The sequence below is a fragment of the Cyanistes caeruleus genome, chromosome 12 (assembly GCF_971803275.1).
Source record: "Cyanistes caeruleus chromosome 12, bCyaCae1.hap1.1, whole genome shotgun sequence".
NCBI classification, from domain to species: Eukaryota; Metazoa; Chordata; class Aves; order Passeriformes; family Paridae; genus Cyanistes; species Cyanistes caeruleus.
This window is the reverse complement of record NC_141712.1, coordinates 14545040-14567941: the sequence shown is the minus strand read 5'-3', so window position 1 is coordinate 14567941 and position 22902 is coordinate 14545040. Positions and strand designations below refer to the sequence as shown.

Here is a 22902-nt window from a genome sequence, read left to right as displayed (position 1 = left end):
TATCTGGTAATATGTTTGGGAAAATACAGGATTAGACAAAAAATACCTCCGTTTTTCTAGATTCAAAAAGCCTTTCTTTCCTAGATAAACTCATCCACAAAGCCCTTTCCCCCTCTCTCCAACCCGGCTCTCCTTATCATGTTAGGAGACCACACAATCTCACTTCAGAGGAAGCCATGGTTTAATATTTGTGTCTGACAAATGCATAAAATATTTTTGAGTTTTTAAAACATATATTCTATTTTTTTAAGTAGTAGCTATATTAAATGACTACTGAAAGCACATTTAAACAGAAATTAGCTACTCAAGCTTGCCACTGTTACACTCGAGTGATGTATCTAAATGTGTCATTTTGGTCAGTTGTGACAAAAAGAACTCCAAGAATGAATTACTACAATTCTACATGCTTAGATGGAAACTTTGTAAAATGGAGTGAATCATGCCATATATTTACCCCAAACAGCAAAGCATGAAACAGAGTTACAACACATACATTCTCTTCAACTAAAGAAATATTGTACCAGCAACCACGAAAGTAAAACAATACCAAGAAACTAAAATTTAAAAAGATGACAAAGGATTAAGATTTTAAGAATTTAGCCTTGAAATTCCAGCTCTGCTTTATAACCATACACATGGAAATCCAGCCATTTCCACAGACCAGGACCCAGTCTCTCACCCCTCTCACCACAGTGAAGCTAAGAGGCCTGGCTGAAGGGTAAGGAACAATCTGTCCCTGTTTCAGAGAGCTATGCTCCAAGTGAATGGCAGATCAACCATATCTTCTCCCAAATCAAGTCATGCTTCAGTCACACCTTACTGCAAAAACCATCTGTTGAAACTAACACTGATCAAAAGGACAGCATGATCCCAAATGAGCCCCTGGAGTACTGAACTGAAAAACATGAGAAAGTTACACAAGTTACAAGAGATCTATTCCATCTTACATTTAAAGAAGCCAATACTGCTGAAATCACTCTCCTCTCACCTCAAGATAAGCAATGAATGCACTTTTAAAGACATCAAATGTTACAGAAACTCACTGCTTAAGCCCTCTGGCCTTCTAATCTGATTCAAATCGTTGCAGAATTTCACCTCTGCAGGAAAAAAACTGAACATTAAGCGGCCCAGCTGGGAACTGAACTAAACCAGTTTCTAAAACTAGCTCAGTAGCATTCACTTCTTCCTAAGCACTCCTCTGCAGATAATGCTTTTCAGTCCACCCTACAAGTCAGAGCTATTTTTAAAAAGGTCAATTAAAACAGAATTCTTGCCAAAATCACAAACATTTGGGTCTCAATATGCAGTTGCTCTGCCTGCCTTCTGAAAAGTTTCATGACCAAGCCATGAGTCACTGAATGAAAAGAGGAAAAAAAAACTTCCATCAAGGGAGGGAGAACCCAGAGGTAAATTACAACATACTCAGGCTTTCAGTGCAATAATTCTAAACACTGAATGTACACATTTTCCTCCCCTTCCCAATCAGTGTTCTATTGAATGCCCAAAAGTGGAAAGCTGGAGAAGTTAGGAAAGCTTTTTATACCACCCTTCGGGAGCAGCAGTTAATCCTAATATTCAACTACAAAGTTAATACTGGTCTCAGCTCTGAGCTGTATTCCATGACTTGGCAGATGAACCACAAGAAGTATCAGACACACCCTGCAATTTCCAACATCGCAAACAGTAACATAAACAAGAGCACCACAGAATACAAATACTAACGAGAAGAGAAACTCCAATTCTCTTTCCAAAATTTATTTTGCAGCACTGTATCACTTTACTTACATGCTGTATTTCCTGCTGGCTGGCTCGGTAATTTTTCTTGGTTAAATTGTCCACCAGGTAGCTGATTTGAGACAAGGCCAGCGAGAGCGAGTCAAGATTCATTGCTGGTTGGGGCGGAAGCAGGCGGCCGAGCCCGGCGCAAAATCACCATTATTCCCCTTTAGTCACCTCAGAGACAGGTCAATTTTTTTTCCCCCAGTGAGCCTGTATCTGTTTCTGTGTTACTTGCTTCAGCTCTTCTTTCTCAGTTGTCTTCGTCTGTTCTGAAACATGGCACCTGGAAAACAGTATTAAATTAGATTTAAGTTCTGTAGCAGCGACACATAACTATGTTCACAAGGAAAATGAAGTAGTATTTAGTTTTTCACAACACAAGGTCAGTTGTTTTTACACTAGCTGACCACTTTTGTTTCTGCATTTTGCAGTCTGAAAGAGCCAGCAAACAGCTCAGTCAGAAGAATGATTTTCGGCACCGTGAGAAAGAAGTAAATAAGATGAATAATGAATTAAATACCACACAGCAGCAATCAGAGGTCAGAATCATTCAAAGCATCAATCATAAACTAATATAAAAAACGCACTTTTACCATCTCTGCTATATTTTGCCTCAGTATATCCAGGCAGTATTGCCTCAACCCTGTACACCAAAACAAGCAATTGTGAATGAGCAACACACAAAGAACTGCAATAAACTAACACTAACATTTGGCTTATACTGAAACAGCTTTCCAGTGAGCTACAACAGCAAAGCTTGCCAGCTTAATAAATTTCTATGACAACACAAAACTTGGCACTTGACATCTCATCTGTTAAATTACAGATTGCCAGTGTGACAAAATTGCATCCCAAAGCAAGTCCTGCATGTTCAACAGTGTGGGGAGCCTCAAACGAAGCCCCAAGCTGCTCTGAGAAGCAGCACTGTGCATTGTCAGAGGTAGAATCAAGCTGGAGAGTCACTGCTTGGACGCTCTACCTGATCAAACACAAAGGTCACTGGGCTTCAAGCCAATACTCTGAAGATCCCTTTTTCAGAGCAAGAACTATTGCTTTGCTCTCTTGGCTCCATGGCAAAAACCACCAGCACACGATTTCTGCCTCATCATGGAAATGGATGGCTCGGGTGATGTGTTTGCCTGGCACACGGAACTGAGGGCAAACCAGTCCAGGGAGCATTCCTGCAGCAGCACAACTCAGCATGTAGAGCCTCCTTCTGCCAGCACCCAACAGCAGCAGCACACAGGAAGCTGAACAGGCTGTGCTGGGTACAAATAGAACTCTTCTTCCCATCTCCCTTTATACAAAGGTTTTCACTCACTTATACTCAGAACCATACCTTATTTAACATCTGCCTACACTTCAAAACATCAGTTTTGAATCCTATCAGAGGCAATGAAGACCATTCTGCTCTTTAAAAGAGTTCATTATATTACACAAATATATGGGTAAATTATTTGTAAGAAAAGTCAAATCAACTGACTTCCAGACCTCCCTTATGCCATAGAAAGCCCTGACTATTCATTGAAGGTATGCAAGATCCTTCTTATGCAGTAAAACTTACATCTCACAAAGAATAAATTTTCAAGCAGTAATACTGAAAGCATTTTTCAGTGACAAGGCAGTTGGTCTCGAAAAGAATTTCAGGGCATGTCTAAAACTGCAGTGAGAATTACACAAAACTTCAATTTCTTTTTAGTACATGTGACAAGCTAGAATTCATTACCTTTATATATTAAGATTTAAAAGCCTACTGACTGTGGAACATCTAGAAGGGAGGATTGGCACAAAAGTTTAAAAAGATTTCTCAGTAATACAGTACCTGATTTTTTTTTTAAATAACCTTTTACATTCCCCTTTTGGAATAACCTAGAAAATGTCATTGGGTTTGGCAAGCACACGCCTTCCAAGACAATCTTACTGGCAGGGCTTAACATACATGACCAATATAAAGCTTCTGAAAATCATTTGTTAAAAATCAAGCACACTAGACCTCAGCACAGTACTTGGACTTACTAAAACAAGCAGTCAGCAAGAGGAATTCAGTCCCATCAGAACACCAGATTACAGCAACCAGCCCGGAGAACTCATAGACTGTTTGAACTACCTACAGGACATAACACAAAACTTCAAATTGACCAATTTTTAAGGCAATAACAGAATTCCAGAGTTTGCCTTTCAGGCCCCTAAGGAGAAAAACCACATTTCTCTGAGCATTTTTCCTCATACCAATACAAACAGCACAGCAATCACACCTACTCCACCTAAAACCCAGGGGTTTTAGTACTGAAAGCTGGGCTCAAGCCTCCCTGTTGCCATACAACACGAACACTGACCATCCCACCCTCCTATTAGCATCTCTGTTGTCTCCCAAAAAAGCAGGGAATGCTTTGATTGCAGGGAAGCAAAACAAGCTTTGCCACCTTCCAACTACAAAATCTGGCAGCACCACTGGACAATCCAAGCTGGAGGCAAAATAGTATTTTTCCTTTCAAGGAAGCCTCTCAAGGAAGAGCCTGAGCAAACACGGAGACTCAAGAAAGGAACACAATAGCTGAGGAAACAGCTTCCTACTTATATTCTAAACATATGGTTTGCACCGTGTATATCCCAACACACAGCAAACCCTGACAGCTCCCACGGACACAACATTAACAGCACTTCAGAGGTTCAAAGGATGTAACCTAACACAGGAGAGTACAGAGTAACCCAAGGGAGCCTTGCCTGCACAGCAGAACTGCACAGGTACCTCTTCGGTCATTCAGTGCAAAGCTAAAATTCAATTACTACGGCACTGATTAAGGAAGCTATGAATGCTATGTGGAGCAGACTTTATTTTTAGATCCATATATCCTTAGTGGGAATGAATCTCCCTACACTGGCCTCAACAATTCAGGAAGTTTTCCGTCCATGGGACAAATCTTCCATGTTCAGACAAGTCAGGCCTCAGCTATATGGAGTTTATAAAAAAAATTTAGATGACCTGGCAAAATTAGCTACTTTCAGTCACAGATCCTATAAAACAGTAATGGATTAAGATACCCGGCACGGGACTCATGAGCTCTTACAATATTACTATTTTATTTTGTGCAACACAATCCATTTTAAAGAGATAAAAAAAAATATTTACCGAATTCTACAGCATTACACTTCCTGAATACTTCCTAAGGAAAACAAAAGCCCATCAGCAAAAAACATTTGGCATCTACTTCAGTAGATATCTTTTCAAGACCAGAGTTCTGTTGGATTAAAAGGCAAATGAAATAAAATTTCAGGCAAGAATCCAAAAATCACAAAATAGAGAGGGCCAATATGAAACCACCCATCAGGTGTGACCAGACACTCCCTACTAACCAGAAATCACTAGAGAGTAACTAAACCTTGATGCTGAAGTTGACAAACCTGAAGTCTTCCGCAAATTCAGAAACACCCTAATAAAGAAAGTAATTTCAAAATTACTTTAAGCTAACTTTGGATATTTTTTCAGAATTTTGCAGAAGTAATTATTCCCACTGGATTTCAAGAGTTGTATGATTACAGGGCACACGTGCCGCATGTGGTGGATAAAGATCTAGCAACACAAACAGCAATGTGTTTGCTGATTAGGTTCTAAGCTCCTGTCACAAAACATCACATGAAATATGCTAAAGGGACCACTGCTAAACCTGCTCCCCAGAACAGTCCCTTATCCTCTTTTTAAACCCATGAACAAATACAAAACATGGAAGAGCAGCACACCTCTCTGAAGGCCAACACTGGGAGCAATCCAAGGGAAAATGGTGGCTTTAAATCATACCATACTTTATATTTCAGGATGTCTACCACTTTGAAATCTATTGAGAAAAAAACAACTCCAGAGTGGAAGTCACATAAGCAGTAAAATAAACTCCCAATTAATTTGACCAGTTCAAATTCAGGTGATTACAAATAGAAAAGACACCTGAACATTCCATACTGGAAAGCTGCACCCAATTCCAGTAAACTGGAAATCACAAAGATGATTAGACATAGTAACTTTAGTTTACAGTGTGACTGAACTAAGCACCTGTGTTGTTCCTATACACTCAGGCCAGTGAAACTGCAGTTTGGAATCTACCTCAAATACAAATCAAATATGACATGGCTGCTTCAGGCATTTTCACCTCTCAACCCGGACTGTTTAAAAAAAAGAAAAAATAAGAAACTCTCACTTCCTTCAGACAAGCACTTCAGAAAAAAGTTTCTGCTGGAGGGAAGAAAAGAAGGGACTTGTTATCAAATGCTGCATGTCTTTTTACCATCCAAAATGTGTTTTAAAACAACTAAATACTATTTTAAAAGTCAAAGGAAAACTGCAGTATTCACACATCAGGGATGTTTATGAAACAAAAGAGAAATCTGGCTAAAATAGTGATGGCCTCAACATGATTCTCAGTGATAACAATTCCCAACATAATTTAATTATGTCCCATCACAGGGAGACAAAACATTACTGTCCTCTATTGCTAATTTATGTTTCCACAGTTTCTCCTCCACTCACTCAGGTGAACACCAAGAGTGGCCACTTCAGCATAAATCAAAAACTTAGGAACACTACATAGGATAAACAGAACGAAGTGTTTCTCCAAAGAAGAGACACAGATAGAAAGGAAACTGGCTGTGAGTTTGGTTTGGAGACACCAGGCCAACAGCATCAACAGTTAAGAGTAAACTAAGAAGTAAAATAACAAAAGTGGAAAGGACAAACCAGTCTACTACCAACTAAGTTTGTTTCCTGTTTATAAGAGTCACCCCACCTGGACTCACTCTGTACATAATTTTAGCCAATGCCAAAGTAGTTACCTTAGAAACAGGAATCAGTTCGGTACACGAAGAATGTCAGAGTCACACCTGTTTTGTTACCTGCTTAAAAAAAGTTCCTGAGAGCAGTTGCCATGTTTCCTTGCAACAAGTGGGATTCAGAAATATTCTGAGTACATGATGTACCAACATACTAATGTTCTATTTTCAGTATTATCTCACTTCTGTCGTAAATACAGTCCAAATTGGTTTTGGTTTGTTGAAATTAAACTGTGAGTACTCACTGGCCTTCCTGTATAAGGAATAAATGGTACTAATCCAAGTTAGAAAACTATTGCAAAAAACTCTTGTACCGATACAGCATCTGCTGAAACACCCAACTGTTGCTATTTCTAGTTTAGAATTATACAAGTCAATTTTATTGGGCAGCGTTTTCTTAACTGGAGGACAGCACCGAGAAGGATTTCTCTCCTGTGGTCTGCAAGAAGGTTATGTCACTGGATTATTTGCTACAGCTCACTTTTTCCGTATTTTCTGCGAGCAAGTCACAACGCCGATCTCCTACGGAGGCCGCCGGGCCCGGCCGGGGCAGGCCCGACCCGGAGTCCTCACAGCTCCACCTGTCACCACCGGCGTTACACAAGCGAGGGGGAGAAATGAACAAAGCTCCTGAGCTGGCGGTTTCCCCGCCACCTCGCGACGGTGCCGCTGCCACCTACCCCCGCCACCGAACCGGGAACACCCGCAGCTCCCGTCCCGGACCCTGCCGAGTTCCCTCTGTCGCTCAGGGGCGGCCGCAGGACAGAGAAGTGCAGGGGGAGAGGGCTGCTGGTCCCGCCGCTGCCTCTCGCACAGCCCGGAGGGCGACCCGGTCGGGCGGGTGCCTCAACCGGCCCCGCTGCCCCCAGCGCAAGCCGGCCCGGCCCCGCTGCCTCCGGCCCCGTCCCCACCGTCACTCCCCCGCTCCGAAGCCCGCAGCGTCCCCACAGCCACCCGGAGCCCCCCCTCCGGGACCGGCCGGGCGCCGCTCCCACCTCGGCGGTGTCGTGAGGGCCGGGCTGGGGCCGCTCGCGCGCTTCTCTCGCGCCGCCGCCGTTCCGATACAAAATGGCGGATGGGGTCGCGCGCTCGCGCCGCGGCCTTTCCCCTCCCCCGTCCTCTCGCGGGGGGGGGACGCGGGGGGAGCGGAGGGGCGGAATGCGCGCGGAGCTGCCGCGCCCCCGCGGGGGGGCCTTCGTCCAATCAAAGCTCGGGGCCCCGCGAGAGCCGGCCAATCAGTGCCGTGCGACCTCGGGGGAGGGCATCCTGCCGCCCTCCGCGCGGAGCCTGAGCCGCGCGCCATTGGCCGGGAGGGGCCGAAATCCTTCCTACTCTCTCAGCCAATCAGAGCTCCGTAACCCTCTCGGCCTGCGCGTGCGCCCCGACGGCCAACCAGCGCTGCCGAGGCCGGCCAATGAGAGAGGGACGTCGCGCGGGGGCGGGACGGGAAGGGGAAGTGGCGGGCGGTGCCAAAGGGCGCGCGGAGTCATGGCGGGGGGGAAGGGTGTACCCCTCTCTGAGTGGTGCGGTCCACCCCGTTCCCCCTTGCCTCGCTGTTTCCTCCCCCACAATGGTGGTACAACCCCAGGAACGGTTTTTCCCTGCGCAGCGCCGTGGTGTAGGCTCATAAAGCGGCGTGTTTCCCCTCTCCCCACCCCGCGCTGCCTTGGTACGGCCCAGGCGCTGCTTCCCCAGAACATGGTGGCTGTGGGACCCTCAGAGCGCCCTGCCTGCGCCCCGCACGCTCCGGAGGAGGATTTTCCGTTCTAAGGAAATCCCCTCTCCATTGGCACCCTCCCGGATGGCCGGCCTCATTCCCGAAGGGGAAACTCCCTTCAGTTCCTTCCCACCCGTGTCAGCCACATCACACCCACCTGCCTGCCCCGGGGGGCGACATTGGGGTGCCACAGCAGGACCGGGCCCCACAGAGCCTCCCCTGGCATCCCCTGGCCCTGGGCGTGAAGATACCCCGGAGGATGAAGGCCTGAGGAAGGCAGTGGGACTTCGCACCTCCACACCATCCATCCCAAAGCTGGGAGAGCTGGGACGGTATTTGATATGGCTTCTTCCCTGTATCCCACCCGGGAGCATCTCTCACAGAAACCACCTCCTGCTGGCCTTACACAATGTCACTTTTATTGAGTTGAGTTCCCTCCACTTCCTGCATGTACAAAATACATGTTAAAAGGCCAGTGTTTGTAAACAGGGGAGCAGTAAGGCAAACAGGAACAGCCACAGCACCTCCAGACCTGCCCTGCCCTCAGCCACAGGGACACTGTGGGAGCACCAAGGGAGCCCAGGTGTTTCCCACCTGACAAGAGACACTGCGTCCTACTCCACTTCGGTCAAGGGACCTCTTCATGCCTAGCACACCTTCAGGAAAGCCAGGGCCACGAGACCCACCAGGTACCAAACTTTTTCATCTTTGTGCAGGGTGGGCACTGGAAGGCATTTTGGTATTGGCATCAGCTGAGCATCTCTGCTGGGCTCCATGGGAGGTGGCTTTGTGCTCCCCACATCCAGGACAACCGGACATTTTCTTCATGACAAAGGGTCTCCAAGCCCCAGCTTCTGCTCACAGGCAGGAGCCTGGCAAAGGGGCTTGGGACACAGCTGGTGCCATACAAGTGGGGGTTTGGTGGAGCCTGGTTTTGTCGAAAGATAAGGGTACAGATGCTGGAGATCCCTTGGAAGAGGCAGGATGGATCTGTGCCTTTACAGCATCCCTCAAACATTCCTGCTGTGCTTGGGGCTTTTCTTCCTCCTTCTTCATCTGTGTCTCTCTGTTCCAAGCAGCAATGGGGAGGTCCCCATTTATGTGCAGTGTTAGAAAGGAAAGACCAAACCTTTCTGGGTGAGGAAGCACTCGTGCTGTTGCCCCTCCTGCAGCCACTGGTTGCAGCAAGAGAGCCATGTTGAGAAGTATAGGTGCACAAATCATGGTTCTCCTTCTCACCACAACAGCCTGTGCTGCTTCCAGAAGATGCAAAAGGTGTAGGGCCAGGTTTTACACAAATTTGGGCTGAATCCTTGTCACAGATGCATCAACTGAATTCCTTCCTCCCCAAGGGTTTTAGAAGCCAAACAAGAAGAAACTCAAAGACAGAACAGGAAAACTTTGCTGTTGAGGTTTAAAGCCCCCAACCAAATCTGCAGCTGGGGAAACAGCTCAGCCCAGGAAAAGCAGGAATGAAAGATCATCCAGACAGGCAACAGAGGGACAGCCCAGAGCAACACCAGCCATAGAGTGTAAATGACCAAGAGAACAATATAAAACAAATGAATACTGACTGCTTTACCCCAAAAGCATCCCTTAAAACCTGGCCAAGTCCCATTTTCCGGACACCTGGAAGAACAGGATTGGAAATCTGGAGAAGAGCTTCGCTCTGTTGTAGTGTCTTCAGTAGGTCAATGCAGTCATAGCAGCTTATCTACTGAGTGTGCAACCCCTAGCAAGGAGAACATTGCACTGGCATGTCCCTACCCTAAGGTCATTCTGATCCTCAAAATAAAAAACCCAAACAGGCTGAAGGCAACCCTTTGTAACACAAGGTGCAGCCCAGGCAGAGGGAGATGTGAGAGTAGGGGCAGGAGACCATCAGGAAACCAGAGTTCAAACCAAACATTGACACACAATAGGACTATGGGGGTGTCTCCCTGTCTGATAAACGTGATTACTGTTTCCTTTTATGCAGAACACTGCTTCTCTCTCCAAAGTTGGGAGAAGGAGATTCAGCTGTGGAGAGGAGCTCCACCAGCACAAGGGTACACAGATGAGAGCAGCATGGCTTTGCAAACCCCAACCACAACCCCTTAGTGATGTCTACCCCAAGGGGCAGAAAGGGTTTGCCCTGGATGACAGATTACCTTGTAGTGTTGCTCTGGCTTCACCAGGGAATCAGGGCTGAAAGAAGCCTGACTGCCTGGTGCCTTAAGACAATGAGATACAAACCACCACAGGACTTGTTCAGCCAAGCCCCAAGTCACAACTTGGCTCTCTTGGATCTTCCCAACACATCAACATGTTTTCTTCCCACTTCCCTTTGGTCCCAGGGGGAATCTCCATCCCCTCAGCAGCAGCAGTGCAGTCCAGCCTGGAGAACTCAGGCTGTAAGATCCACGAAGATGGCATTGGCAGTGGTCTGTCCAAAGATGAAGGCTCCAAGGGTGACCATGAACACCCCATAGCTGACCTGGGCCCACCAGCTGTGGATGCAGGAGGACAGGGCATATTTACAGGGGTTCTTCACCCCAATATCCACAGGGGAATGGGGGACAGGGGAAGCACATTTCCATTACCTGATTGCCCTGGTTTCTTGGATCTCAGAGAGCTTGGCTTGAATCAGGCAGAGCCCTGAAAGGCAGGGGAGGCAAATTAGAATCGGATGAGGACTGTCCACTGGGGACTGAACAGACACTCTATAAAACAGGAAGCTGCACTCCCAGTTACAGAGCACCAAGTCCAGCCAAAATAGTTGGACTGCTGACTGGCCTCACACCACATTTTTGTCATCCTCTAAAAATCTCCTGGTTCCTGTGTTTCCATCCTGCCCCTCCCTCTTGGAGAAACAAGGCCATGTGACCTTTGTCAGCCCCTGACCATCCCAGGATGCCCTACCTGGGAAGACAAAGATGAAGCAGGCGGCCAAACCCCCAATGACAGAGATGACTTTGCCAATATCAGGGATGAAAAGAGCCAGGAGGAGTGTCAGGAGGAACCAGCTGATGGTCTGAAGCAGGCGTCTCCTCCGCTCCCGAACCACGTCCTCCTCCACTGTTACTCCAGTATAGCGGAGCCAGAGACCCTCCAAGACAGCCCTGTGGGCACAGACCCAGGACAGAGGGGTTTCCTCATGCTGCTCCTCCTTCCCACACCAGCCCCATCTCTCCCAGCTCTCACCGGCCACAGAAGTGCAGGATGGGGTAAGACGTCAGCACACAGAGGATGATGAAAGCCCGGGCGAGGGCAACAGGGATGTCATTGGAGGGGTAGGACATCAAGACATCCTGCTCCACACCAGCTCCAAAGGTTAGGAAGCCACAGATGCCTGCCAGGAAGGGTGCAGTCAGTAGGGGATAGGGACAAGTCTCCTGAACATCTGTTTGAAGGACCAGACTTGGATGGATATGGCACAGGACACATTGCAGAAGTGTTCCATGGACTCTTCTCCCTTCTCCCTCTGACCCTTGCTGACCAGAGGGTCCCTGCCTTCCTGAAGCTCACAGCCACTCCAAGGACTGTGCCACACTCACACAGTGTCCCCTCACTTACCAGTGCCTGTGTAGACAAAGAGAGCAATCACCATGGCTGCTGTCACCACTGCCCCCCAGGTCTTCACCTCCGGCTGCTTCATGCTGTTAAAGACGGGCACGCTGCTCACATGGCACTGCCAGGACACAGAGACAGGGGGGATACATGATGGGCTGAACCAAGTGGTATCCTACTTGTGATATTCTGCATTTGTTGTGATATTGTCATCCCCCCAGGTTTGTCAATGGAGAAGGGGAGGGATAGGCTGCTTTGTACATCCTAGCTGGGATAAAATGGATCCATCTCCATCCAGAGGTGGTAAGATGTTAAAAACGCTTCAGCCTCCTTGCAAAGCTGTGCAGTGAGCATAGCACGGCATGGCCAATCACCCAGCCAATCACACAGGCAGGGTTTTAGTCTGCTACCCAAGCAACTACAGGATGGAAGGGGAGTGGCAAGCTTGTGGCCTTACCTGGAACCCAAAGCAGATGGTGGGCATGGCATTGAAGATAGCTGTCCAAGTGGAGGGGCTGGCAGGAAAGAAACACCCCTCAGTCAGAACAAAATCCCCTGTGACCCCCATCCAGTGCCCCAAGGGAGGATGAGCTGGGAGTACTCAGTGTCCTTGCTGTTACTGCATCCCCCCACCCAGGATGATTCCATTGCATGGAATGAGGTTTTCCTGGGATGTGGTACTCCCTGAAGACCAGGGCCTTTCACTGAGACAGAAACAGCCAAATCTGAGCATACAAAAGTAAAAGTATCAGTAAAAAATAAGGATCTAGTTGGGCAGTGCAAAAAACTGGTCTAACCTCTGCTCTGCCATAAAATTCCTGCACTGGATCCAAAAATACACACTGTGAAGAAGGGAATAAGCCACAGTGGTTGTGCTGGCCAAGGAAATAACCAGAATCATCCAAATATAGACACAGCCCTTGTTGCTGCGTGAGCACAAGCACTGCACAAGGAATCCAAGTTTTGGATATATCAGAGATAAAAACCAATCAGTACTCATCAAAACCTGTGATGGAGCCATGGGAACCTTTAAGAGGTCCTTTCCCTCCTCTTCACCACCTGTTCCTCTGAAACATTCAGAGGTGCTGCCACTTGAGAGTTTCTGGCAGCAACATGCAGAGTCCCCAGGACCAGGGATGGGACTGATGAAAGATTCATCCCCAGCCTTTGCAGCCCTTGCTCCCACAGCCCAGCCTGGCTCTACAGTGCTGTGAAGGCACCAAGAGCATCATGTCTCTTGCTCTTACCTGGTAGGGATCTCCACAGGCACCAGCTCCTTGTCGGGCCAAATGTACTTGATGATAATGACTGCTGTGACATACCATGTGCCAATCACACTGAGGGAGCTGTGAGAGGGGATAGGAGGCTGTGAGTGCTCTGCCTCCCCACTTCATGGAGGGTTTTCTCTCAGCCTCTCCATCCCCATCTTCTGCCCTGCACAGCCCAGGCTACCCCCCCTCCTGACTATCAGACCAATTTTTGCTCTCCCTTCCCTTGGAATATGCCAGGAAATGTCACCTGCAGATGTCAACACAATTCTGTTGCATTTGGGGATTATCCCATGCTTCTGTGAGTGGCAAACCTGCCAGACTTGGGTTTTGTGCTGGAGAAAGAGGCAAATGTTGAAGCAGTGATAGTCCTTGGTATCCCTGGTCCAGCTCCAGCAGCCAGGTCACACCAAGATTCTTGGTGGAGCAGGGCTGGCCCGCAGACCACCCAGCCTAGGCACACTTTTCTCTGGACTCTCTTTTCTCTAGGCTCTCTTTTCTGCTGGACTGCCAACTCCAAAGATAGGAGACAATGTAGTTGAAAGCAGCATTCCGTGCTTCCTCCAGCATGCAGAAGGGAAGGACACAAGTCCTGAAGTACGACACTGTGGTTGCACAGTGCTCAGCCACTCCTCTGCTTCCCAGATAGGGAAACTGAGGCATGGGAAGGCAGAGGGTATGTGGGCAGATATGACACTAGAACCACAGCATTTCCAGTCCCTGTCCTCTGCAACCGTGCTTAGGTGGGTGCTGGCTGGCCTACCCCAACTCCCAGCCCCAGGCTGAGGGCTCTTCCCACCCACCTGGCATATTTTTGGAAGCCAATCTCTTTGGGGATGGAGAGGGGCAGGATGAGGAGGAAGGCGGTGATGCTGATGGTGAACTTGCGGTCTGTGTACCAGCGGCTGCTCCCAACTTCCTCAGGCTCCTTCACCAGAGCAGCAATGACTGTGGGGACAAGAGATGGTCACGTTGGCCCTTCCAAATGAAGGAACAACACCTGGTTATTATTTGCTCCATGGGACACTCTTACTCTTGTCCTCCTGGTCTCCAATGATGATGAGGAAGGCGATGCAGGTGCCAAAGGTGTAGACAGCAATGGCCACCTCGCACAGCACACCAGGCACCTTCCCGCAGACGGCCCACACAACCTCCTGGTAGGTGCGCTCATTGCTGGCCTGTGAGCAGTAGGCCAGGATGACCAAGCCTCCGATGATGAAGATCAGCATGCACTGGGATGGGAGAGAGACAGGGAGGGAACACTGAGCCAACAATATGGTAAGGTCCCCTAAGCCACCCCAGGCAGCCACCCCTGAATACACTGAGCATAGCTGGTGCACTTCATGCAGAAGAGCTTCTTCCTAGGAGTCTGGTCCCTCCCAAGCCCTTTCTGGGGCACCACATGTCCCTCCCATGCACCTTCCAAGGGTGGGACAGGGGACTGTCCCTTCCCAACTCTCTCACCATCTGCAGGGCGATGCCTGCAGCCACACCGCCAGCCATGCTGAAGGCAGCAGGGAAGTTGAGTAGCCCAGCCCCAAGGGCAGCGTTGACCACAATGAAGACAGCTCCCAGAGCCGATGTGGCTCCCAGACCGTTTCCTTGGCTCTCTGAATTTTTGGGCACGGTCTCCACACTAGGGCTCTGCAGGAGCCTCGCCCGTTCGCCAGCATCCTCGCTCCACTCCCAATCCTTGTAGTCACTGTTGATGCTCCCAGTGCCCTGAGCCATTGTCCTTCAAGTGGCACACACCACTGTCCACGTCCCACTAGTGGTTCTGCAGCAGGCTCAGCTGGGCACCTCGAGGAGTGTCCTCAGCCAGCACTGGCTCCATCAGGCAGGAAGGGCAGCAAACAGACAGGGTGGAATGCAGTAACACGGGAATCAGGCAATTCCCTACTCCTACAAGGGGATGAAGAAAGACACTGTTAAGTGTTAGTTAAATTATATTAACAAGGAATAACCTGGGCATCAGGTGGGGGCACAGAGGAACTGTGTTCCCTGGGTCTTAGCTTGGGGGGGTCACAGCACACACACACCAGCAGAGATATAGCAAGAGAACTCACCTCTTGTACCTCAAATCCAGGGAGGGGACACAAGTGCTGTTGGATGAAGGACTGAGCCCTGGCTGTGCAGCCCTGTGGACCTGCAGCCTCACATCAGGACTCGCCTCTCTGTGGGCACGAGACCCAGTGTCATGGCTCACTTCCTAATTTCCAACCCCAATTCCTGCAAGCTCTGCAAGAGCGACTGTGCACGTGCTCCTGAGTAAAGGGCAAGGCTGGGCTCAACAGGAATGACCTGTGTGCAGCAGAAATACTGTGTCAACAGGAAAAGCAGGACTGGCCCCTTCCACTGCACCCCCAGGTGCAGCCCTGACAACCAGCAGGAGATCATGTCTCAGAAGCTTTTGTATTTGAAGATCTGGTGTTTCCAGCATCACAGCCACTGGGGGTTGGAAAGTCCAAATCTCATCCCAGTGCCTCCAAGCTGGAGATCGACCCTCACAACCTGGCAGGATTTTGCAGGAATCTACATGACCATGAGAAATCTCTTTTCAAGGAAATCTGGTTTTTATTCCTAGAGGACATCTACAGAGACTCTTCCTGCCCCGCTCACTCCTTGCTTCTGGGCTATTTAAACTCTGTGTTTGTGCTATGAATCCTCTGTAAAGATTTCTGGGGAAGGGGAGGAAGGGCCGCCCTGTGCCCCGTGGGCAGGAGCATGGAGGGACAGGCCGGTGGGTCCGCGTGGGCTGAAGTTCCCACCCGGCCGAGGATGCTGCAGGGGGTCGATGCTTCTCCCGTAGCCTGGGGGAGGATGCTGAAGGGTGTCCTTTCCCTCCAGGCAACGCCGACATACTCTGGCAACCAGAAACCCCGAGAGCAGGCGCTTCACCGGGGGTGACTAGACAGACACGCGGCCCCGCTCTGGCCCCGGCGGCGCCCCCCGCCCGGAGGAGCAAGGCCCGGAGCCGGTGACGGTCAGCCCGCGTTCGCAGGGGATGCACAGACTCCTGCCCTAGCCGGTCGCTGGGCTTCCCGCGTGTCCCCCCGGTCCGTCCGTAACCCGGCCCCACTCACCAGGCGGGGAACGCGCTCTGCTCCGCTCCCTTCGGCCCCGGCCCCAGCCCCGGCTGAGCTCGGCGGCAGCGGCGGCGCGGCGGCGGCTCCGCCCTGCCCGCTGCACGCCGGGGGTTGTAGTCCAGCCCCGGAGGCGGGGGAACATCAGCGAAGGGGAAACATCCCCCTTCGGGTAGCCCTTCCCAGAGTCTGAGCCCGCGGGGACCCGCGGCAAGGAGAGGGCGAGACGGGGCTGTGCTCCAGGGTGCTTTTATTATACAGAGAACGGGCAGGAGAATGGCCCCACCAGGGTGAAGAGGGGAGGAGGCGGCAGCTCCAGAGCCACGCAGAATCGGGGACCACAGCACAGGAACCCACAGCGCCGTGGAGCAGCACCTACGGCGTGTGCGGCATGGAAAGCGGTTTATTGCACAAAGGACAGCAAGCAGCGGCTGTGGGCATCGGGCCAGTAAACAAGCGGCGTGGGAGCGGAAACCCGTCAGGGAGCGGCGGGAGGATCCAGCCTTCCAGCAAGTGTAGCAACAACGTGCACTAGACCGGGACAGGTGCACCAGACTGGACCTGTCCCAGCTCCAACAGGCACACGGCTCCCGTGGGCAGGAATGGGGAATGAGGACTGCCCTGCTAAATATCCTGGTATGGCTGCAGAAGGAAGAGATGCCAGGGAATGGCAACAGCACAGACTCAAAGAGGTAATGCCTCCAGCACTGCCTAGGGAGGCTCCTCTCCATCGTGGGCCAAAGACTGCCCCATGGCCCAAGGCAGACTGCTTTTGGGAATTTGTCCTCTCCCCAGCAACAGCTATGTTCAACGCCATAGACTTCAATTTGAGCTCTGTGACAGCAGCTTGCACCTGGACAATCTCAGTTCAGACACTGTGCTCCTGGGGCCCATTGGTGGGAACTGCCTCTCCGTACATGGGATTCTCAGGAGATGAGGGTTTCACAGGTCATGTAAGATCTTTTGTACTAGCATGGTCCTGAGAGGGAATATTTGGTGCATGGGAGGGACAGGATCCAGCTGCACAATGTCAGGATTAAGTTCCCAGCTTGACAAAGCCATGCACCAGTTTATTTGGATTAAAAATCAGAGTCCAGTAAGTCGCAGGACCTCAGGGACACTCAGTTTAGAAGGACAGAATGGTTTTTGAACTCTCAGATTTCTCTTAAGAGCTGTTTTCTGGTGTCACCTGAAATGTGGTTGAACAGAAGAGGGATGTCCTGCAAGGGACTAGTGCAGGGCCAGCCTCTTGGCTTACAGCTTTGGGACATGCACAAAGACTGCAGAGAGGGCTGCTGGAGGTATAGGGCTGGACTGCTGGGCTTAGGACAGGAATGGGGTGAGGCAGAGACCACCAGAGAGCAGTTTTCAGAGGAGATTCTTATTGGTGAGGGGAGGGGGTTGAGAAATTGTTTCACCTCCAGGTATGAAAGTGAGACAGGTTTAAAAGAGGGACACTGGTCTGCCCCACGCACTGATGCCACTGTGAATTACACCTGAAAGGAGAGTCCCAGATGGAAAAAGCAAAGCCAACGACGGAGCAGAGTTTGGTAGTGAGAAGTCCTCAGAGCTGGCTGTCAGAGGACAGCTTTGGTGCTGGCCAGCTCCAGGCTGGGATGATGGAGGAGGATGGAGCCTGCTGGTAGCAGGGACTGGCTGAGGAGTTTAGAGGAGCATACCAGAGCAGCCTTCCAACTCAGCCCACCCAGCTCCCTGTCTGCTGCTGCTTGAGCCAGCAGCCAACAGCCTCCCAAAGCCTTCTCATGGAGAAATGTGTGCAGAGAAGCCTTTGGTGCCTACACTGGTAGGATGGCATTGCTAAGCATTTGCTTCCTCCAGCATAGATAGGTGCAGGGGCTGATGGAGACACGATGGACAGCAGGGAAGAAGGCTGTGATGAGCAGGAGCCAGCAATGATGTCCCTGCTCCACAGCACAGGGTGGATTTGACTAGGCGTCTACAACAACTCATCTACAAGATACATTCAGCAGCGGCTTCAAGTGCTGTGGTTGGAAGTATTCTGCTTGTTTCTTTTCCCTCCCCATCTTCAACTGGTGGGGAAGGGAAAGCCACCAGCTCCAGAGCACCCCTTTGTCTTTACTTTGTGACTTGATGGATGGCATGAGCCAGGTAACCCACATTGCCTGACGTAACTCCTGCGACAGAGATGCGTCCATCCTTCGTCATGTACACTGAGAACTCCTTGGTCAGTCGCTCCACCTGGGGTGAAAGAGCAAAGTTCAAACTGCAGGCCAACCTCTGCTTTGTCATCAAAGTGCAAATTTACCCAGCTTGCTGAAACTCAAGGCAAACTGGCTGCCAGCAGACGGGGCATTCCCACTACCTGTAGAGTACCCTGTGCACCAAGAGAGATGCTGCTCAGCTCTCAGGCCAAGCAGCAACACTGCAGATGTTCAGCTGGAAAAGTCACCTCATTTGAGCTGACCTTTAAGGTTACTTCAGAGCAGCACCAAGTGACTACTTACTTTGATAGACATGACAACTACATTTACTTTCAACCTCCCCAAGTACAGTAGGGAACAGAGCAAGACCAGGGTCCCCATGATGTGCCAGTGCTTAGGGCTTGGAGGATGTTCCTCCTGAGGATGAAGTGCTTACAAGGGCTCATTTTGGCATCTGCAGTCAAAAACTTACTGACAGGGACTGCAAATGTCACTTTGAGACCACTGGAACTGTGTTTACCTGCTCAGGCTTCAGCCCTGTGAAGCAGAACATGCCGATCTGGTCAGTGATGTGCTGCCAGTTGCGGGAGGATCCCTCTTTCTTGAGGTTGGACACCAGCTGAGTCCGCATGCTGATGATCCGGTCAGCCATGCTCTTCACCTCTGTGAGCCTGAGAAGCCAATCCAGAAACCATTCAGAGCAGGGCTGGAACACATCAATGCTGCTCTACCTACCCCAGCTATTGAAAATCAACCTCTCCACCTGGAGGAGCCCCATAGGGGGATGAAGATGCAGCTCCAGCTGGGGGAGTTGCTTCTTTCTCCTGATACTCAAAGGTGACCTCTTTATCTATTCAATTTCTGTTGAACACAACTACCACAGTACAGACATTCCTCACATCTGAAAGTCATGGGTCAGTAGGATGTCTCATGGCAATACTACTCAAACCCAGAATAGAATAGTATCTGTAGAATATTATCAACAGATAAACAGTAATAAATAAGCATTAGATAATAGATAAATAGTATCTACAGATAAGAGTGCAAGGGTAGCAATGGCAAACAGGCCCTGCTCCAAAGCAGCACAGCTAGGAAATGTCTCTGCTGGGCCCTGGATCAGGCACAAGTGTCAGGCTACAAAAGAACACAGCCCCCAATGAGGCCACAGCACACTGACAGCCTTTGTTCTGCCAGGCCAGCTGCTGGGAGGGACCCGGCACCAAGGGGCTGGGAAAACAGCACAGGCTGACGCCAGGAATCAGGCTTAGGGCATGAGGGTTACATTCCTGGGTCTTATTCCCAGGGGGCTTACGCTTCCACTTTCCCCACATGAAACACACTACATGGCTACACCACCTCAGACTTTCATGCTTCTTGAATAGACAACTCCTGCAGCCCTCAATCCTTTGGGAGCTTTATCCCCTCCTTTACTGTATTTTCTTCCTTGGTAACACAAGGAAAACCTGTTTGTGTCAGGTTAAACTGACACCAGCTGATGCCAGGACATAAACAGGGATTTCTCCAGACATGGTTCTGACTGTTCCTGAAGCTAAGAGCCACCTGTGACAGCAGCACATAGTAAGCACAGCACAGGGCTGCACAGAGACCTCACTGTCATGAACATTACAGATTTTTTCTTACCACTCCTTCCGCAGCTCAGGGGTGTTCAGGATCAGAGAGGCAATGCGTGCTCCATTTGCGGGTGGGTTGGAATACATGGGGCGGATGAGGATCTTCAGCTGGGATTCAACCCTCTTGGCTTCATCTGCATCACTGCAGATCACTGTGAAGGCACCCGCACGCTCTCCTAAGAGAATCACAGAATACTGTGAGTTGGAAGGACCATGAAGTCCAGTTTTTGGCCCTACACAGAACAACCCCAAGAATCCCATGATTCCTGCATCTGACAGCATCTCAAAACACTCCTTAAGCTCTGTCAGAATTAGTGCTATGACCACTTCCCTGGGGAGCCTGTTCCAATACCCAAACAACCTTCAGCTTACGAACCTTTTCCTAGTATCCAGCCTAAATCCTCCCTGCCACAGTTCTATGTCATTCCCTTGGGTCCAGTCACTAGTCACAGAGAGCAGATGCTGCCCCTTTGGAGGAAGCTGATGCCCACAATGAGCTCTGCCCTCAGTCTTCTCTTATCCAGGTTGAGCAAGCCAAGTGTCCTCAGCTGTTCCTTGTATGGCTTCTCCTTTAAACCATTCACCATATTTGTAGTCTCCTTTGCACAATCTCTGAAAGCTTTATATCCTTCTTAGACTGTGGCAGCCAACACCACACAGCTTTAGTGGATCCCTGGAGTGGATTCTCTAGAAGGGTCTCCACCAGCTCCTGATGGGTTCTCCCTGCTCAGTACTGCAGAATGAACACAGGCAGCAGGAAGACACTGGCTGCTAATCCCTGGGGGTATTGGGGTCCCACCAGCAGCCTGGATGAGACTATTTCCTCGACATGTGCCCTACTCACCGTACAGCCCCATGTTCTTAGCGAAGGACTGTGACAGGATGATGTTGATGCCCTGCTCGATGAAATACCGCACAGCCCAGGCATCCCGGTTGATGTCCCCACTGGCAAAGCCCTGGTAGGCCATGTCAAAGTACACGAGGAGGTTTCGTTTCTGCCAGCAAAGATGAAAGAGAGTGTCACAGAAGCTGAGCATCCCTCCAAGGAGCAGGGCAGCAGGCTGAGAAAAGCCATGCAGACAGCTGTCTGTCCACCTGCAGCCATTCTTCTCCAGAAAGAGAGCCATTCCCCTTCACTCACCACAAGGAAAGCAGCAGAAAACCTGCAGCTACCCACCACACATCAGTACAGCAGCTAAAGACCTTCCAATGCATTTGTGGGATGTGCAAATCTGGCCCAGGAAGCAGTAGATTCAAAAGTAATAAAATAGTCTACTTCAGTGTCTTCTGTATTATCAGTTTACAGGAAAATCACCTGGGAACTCTCTAGTCAGCTAGGCAGATACCCCAGGTGCACTACCCCTTAGTCTGGAGATCTACCCTTGTGTAGGCCACAGACATCACTTTGATATCTACCAATTCTCAGGACCCTACTAAGGCCAGGTATCTCCAAGGCAAATTTCACTGGCTACAGGCTTGACTCCTGTCAAGGAGCAGCAGGAAGGAGGAGAAGGTAGAACCTGTCCCTGTCTATTTCTGGCTGAAGCTTGCAGAGACACCAGGCACGTGAGAGATCTTCCAGCATTTTTAATACGCCAGCACTGGGTGCTCCGCTCCAGCAATCACAGCTCATATGTTCAACCCTGCTGCTCTCCTTTTGGGTCTCCCTGCTCCAGCTTCCTGGGAAGGTGCCAGCAGCAAGCCCAATGGTCAGCTAGAAGCTTTCTGGGTGCATTTAGCTGGCTCCTGTCAGGAACATGACACCCATCCTGGCTTCAGGGAAGGGAATAACCTTTAGCCAAGTGATGACCAGGTGCCACCCATGAAAGGCCAGAAAAGAATGGCACAGCTCCCCTGGGACATTGCTTACCTTCACTGTAGCTGCCAACTCCTTCCATTGCTCCTGCCGGGGATCCACCCCAGTGGGGTTGTGAGCGCAAGCATGTAAGAGGATGATGCTCTTCTCTGGAATTTTCTAAGATGTTACAGAGAATGAATCATCAGTGATTCTCCTCAGCAGATCAGACAGCTTAGATGAGCTCTGTGAGGCTTCTAGCCTTGATTTAATGCCTTTCAGGCATCATAGAATGGTAGACTATTCCAAGCTGGAATGGACCCATAAGGAGTCCAACTCCTTGGCCCTGCACAGGACAACCCTGAGAACCATAATATGTGCCTGAATTGTTCAAACACTCCTTGAACCCTGGCAGACTTGGTGCCATGACCACTTCCCTTGGGACCCTATTTCAGTGCCCAATCATACTCCGGATGAAAAACCTTTTCCTAAAACCCAGCCTAAACCTCCCCTGACACAGCTTCATGCTGCATCATCACATACAAGGTAGAGCAAGATCACCACCCATTTCCCCACATGACCTCTCTTCTTCCAGGCATGGAAGGCAACTCACAGAAATGTCATCCATGGCTCCAGAGAAATCAAGGCTGCATGTCTTGGGATCATAGTAACGATAAGCCTGAGGTTGCATGCCAGCATCACGGAAAATAGAAGTGTGATTGGCCCAGGATGGTTTGGGTAGATACACATCACGACTGCCTTTGAAGAATCGTTGCTAGTCAACAGAAAGACAGTGTTCAAATAGGTTGAATACATTCAAGTAGTTAGAAAGCCCTAAAAATCCAGCTCTGGTCAAAATATGTCCTTTCCTTCCACTACTGGACAGGTACTCACCAAAAAGTTGGCTCCAATTCGCAGAGATCCAGTCCCAGAAATACCCTGCACAGTAACATACTGCAAGGATAGAAAAAAAAAATCTGAGTAGCCATGTTGTGTTCAGCACACCAAAACAGGGACATGGGGCTGAAGGGACTACAGGAATCAGCAGCTCCAGCTCCAGGGCAAGAAGTTGGGCCCCC

At 49.8% G+C, this 22902-nt stretch overlaps 3 protein-coding genes across 29 annotated transcripts in view; all 3 read right to left on the bottom strand.

Annotated features, from left to right (window-relative positions):
• Positions 1-7927, bottom strand: part of CNOT1 (CCR4-NOT transcription complex subunit 1) — a 54398-nt gene extending 46471 nt beyond the window's left edge. For 14 of the 25 annotated variants that reach the window (XM_086847875.1, XM_023934652.2, XM_086847876.1 and 11 more), the window contains exon 1: positions 1786-2040. In XM_086847875.1, the coding sequence (XP_086704001.1) occupies positions 1786-1887 (102 nt within the window). In that variant the 5' untranslated portion in view covers positions 1888-2040. Of the gene's footprint in view, positions 1-1785; positions 2063-3795; positions 3887-7078; positions 7204-7592 lie in introns of those variants that run through there. The other 11 variants (XM_086847890.1, XM_086847887.1, XM_086847891.1 and 8 more) reach the window with 4 other exon arrangements.
• Positions 7928-8711: 784 nt separating this feature from the next.
• On the bottom strand, positions 8712-17410 carry SLC38A7 (solute carrier family 38 member 7). Of its 3 annotated transcripts, none has more exons than XM_086847907.1 (12): positions 16215-17410; positions 15198-15432; positions 14596-15033; positions 14165-14363; positions 13935-14079; positions 13111-13209; positions 12321-12378; positions 11870-11984; positions 11498-11645; positions 11216-11415; positions 10897-10951; positions 8712-10803 (listed from the first exon to the last, which is right to left on the bottom strand). In XM_086847907.1, the coding sequence occupies exons 3-12, from the start codon at positions 14860-14862 to the stop codon at positions 10701-10703; spliced, it is 1389 nt and encodes a 462-aa protein (XP_086704033.1). In that variant the 5' UTR covers positions 14863-15033; positions 15198-15432; positions 16215-17410; the 3' UTR covers positions 8712-10700. The 3 variants fall into 3 exon arrangements, with proteins under 3 accessions (XP_086704033.1, XP_086704034.1, XP_023790429.1); XM_086847908.1 differs by having other exon boundaries at positions 15198-15305; positions 16215-16295; XM_023934661.2 differs by lacking the exon at positions 15198-15432 and having other exon boundaries at positions 16215-16332.
• GOT2 (glutamic-oxaloacetic transaminase 2) overlaps positions 16448-22902 on the bottom strand; it is a 13509-nt gene continuing 7054 nt past the window's right edge. Inside the window, exons 4-10 of the mRNA XM_086847910.1 lie at positions 22718-22777; positions 22437-22598; positions 21899-22003; positions 20873-21023; positions 20039-20204; positions 18918-19068; positions 16448-18434 (exon numbers count right to left, since the gene is read on the bottom strand). Of these exons, the coding sequence (XP_086704036.1) occupies positions 18312-18434; positions 18918-19068; positions 20039-20204; positions 20873-21023; positions 21899-22003; positions 22437-22598; positions 22718-22777 (918 nt within the window). The 3' untranslated portion in view covers positions 16448-18311. The remainder of the gene's footprint in view (positions 18435-18917; positions 19069-20038; positions 20205-20872; positions 21024-21898; positions 22004-22436; positions 22599-22717; positions 22778-22902) is intronic.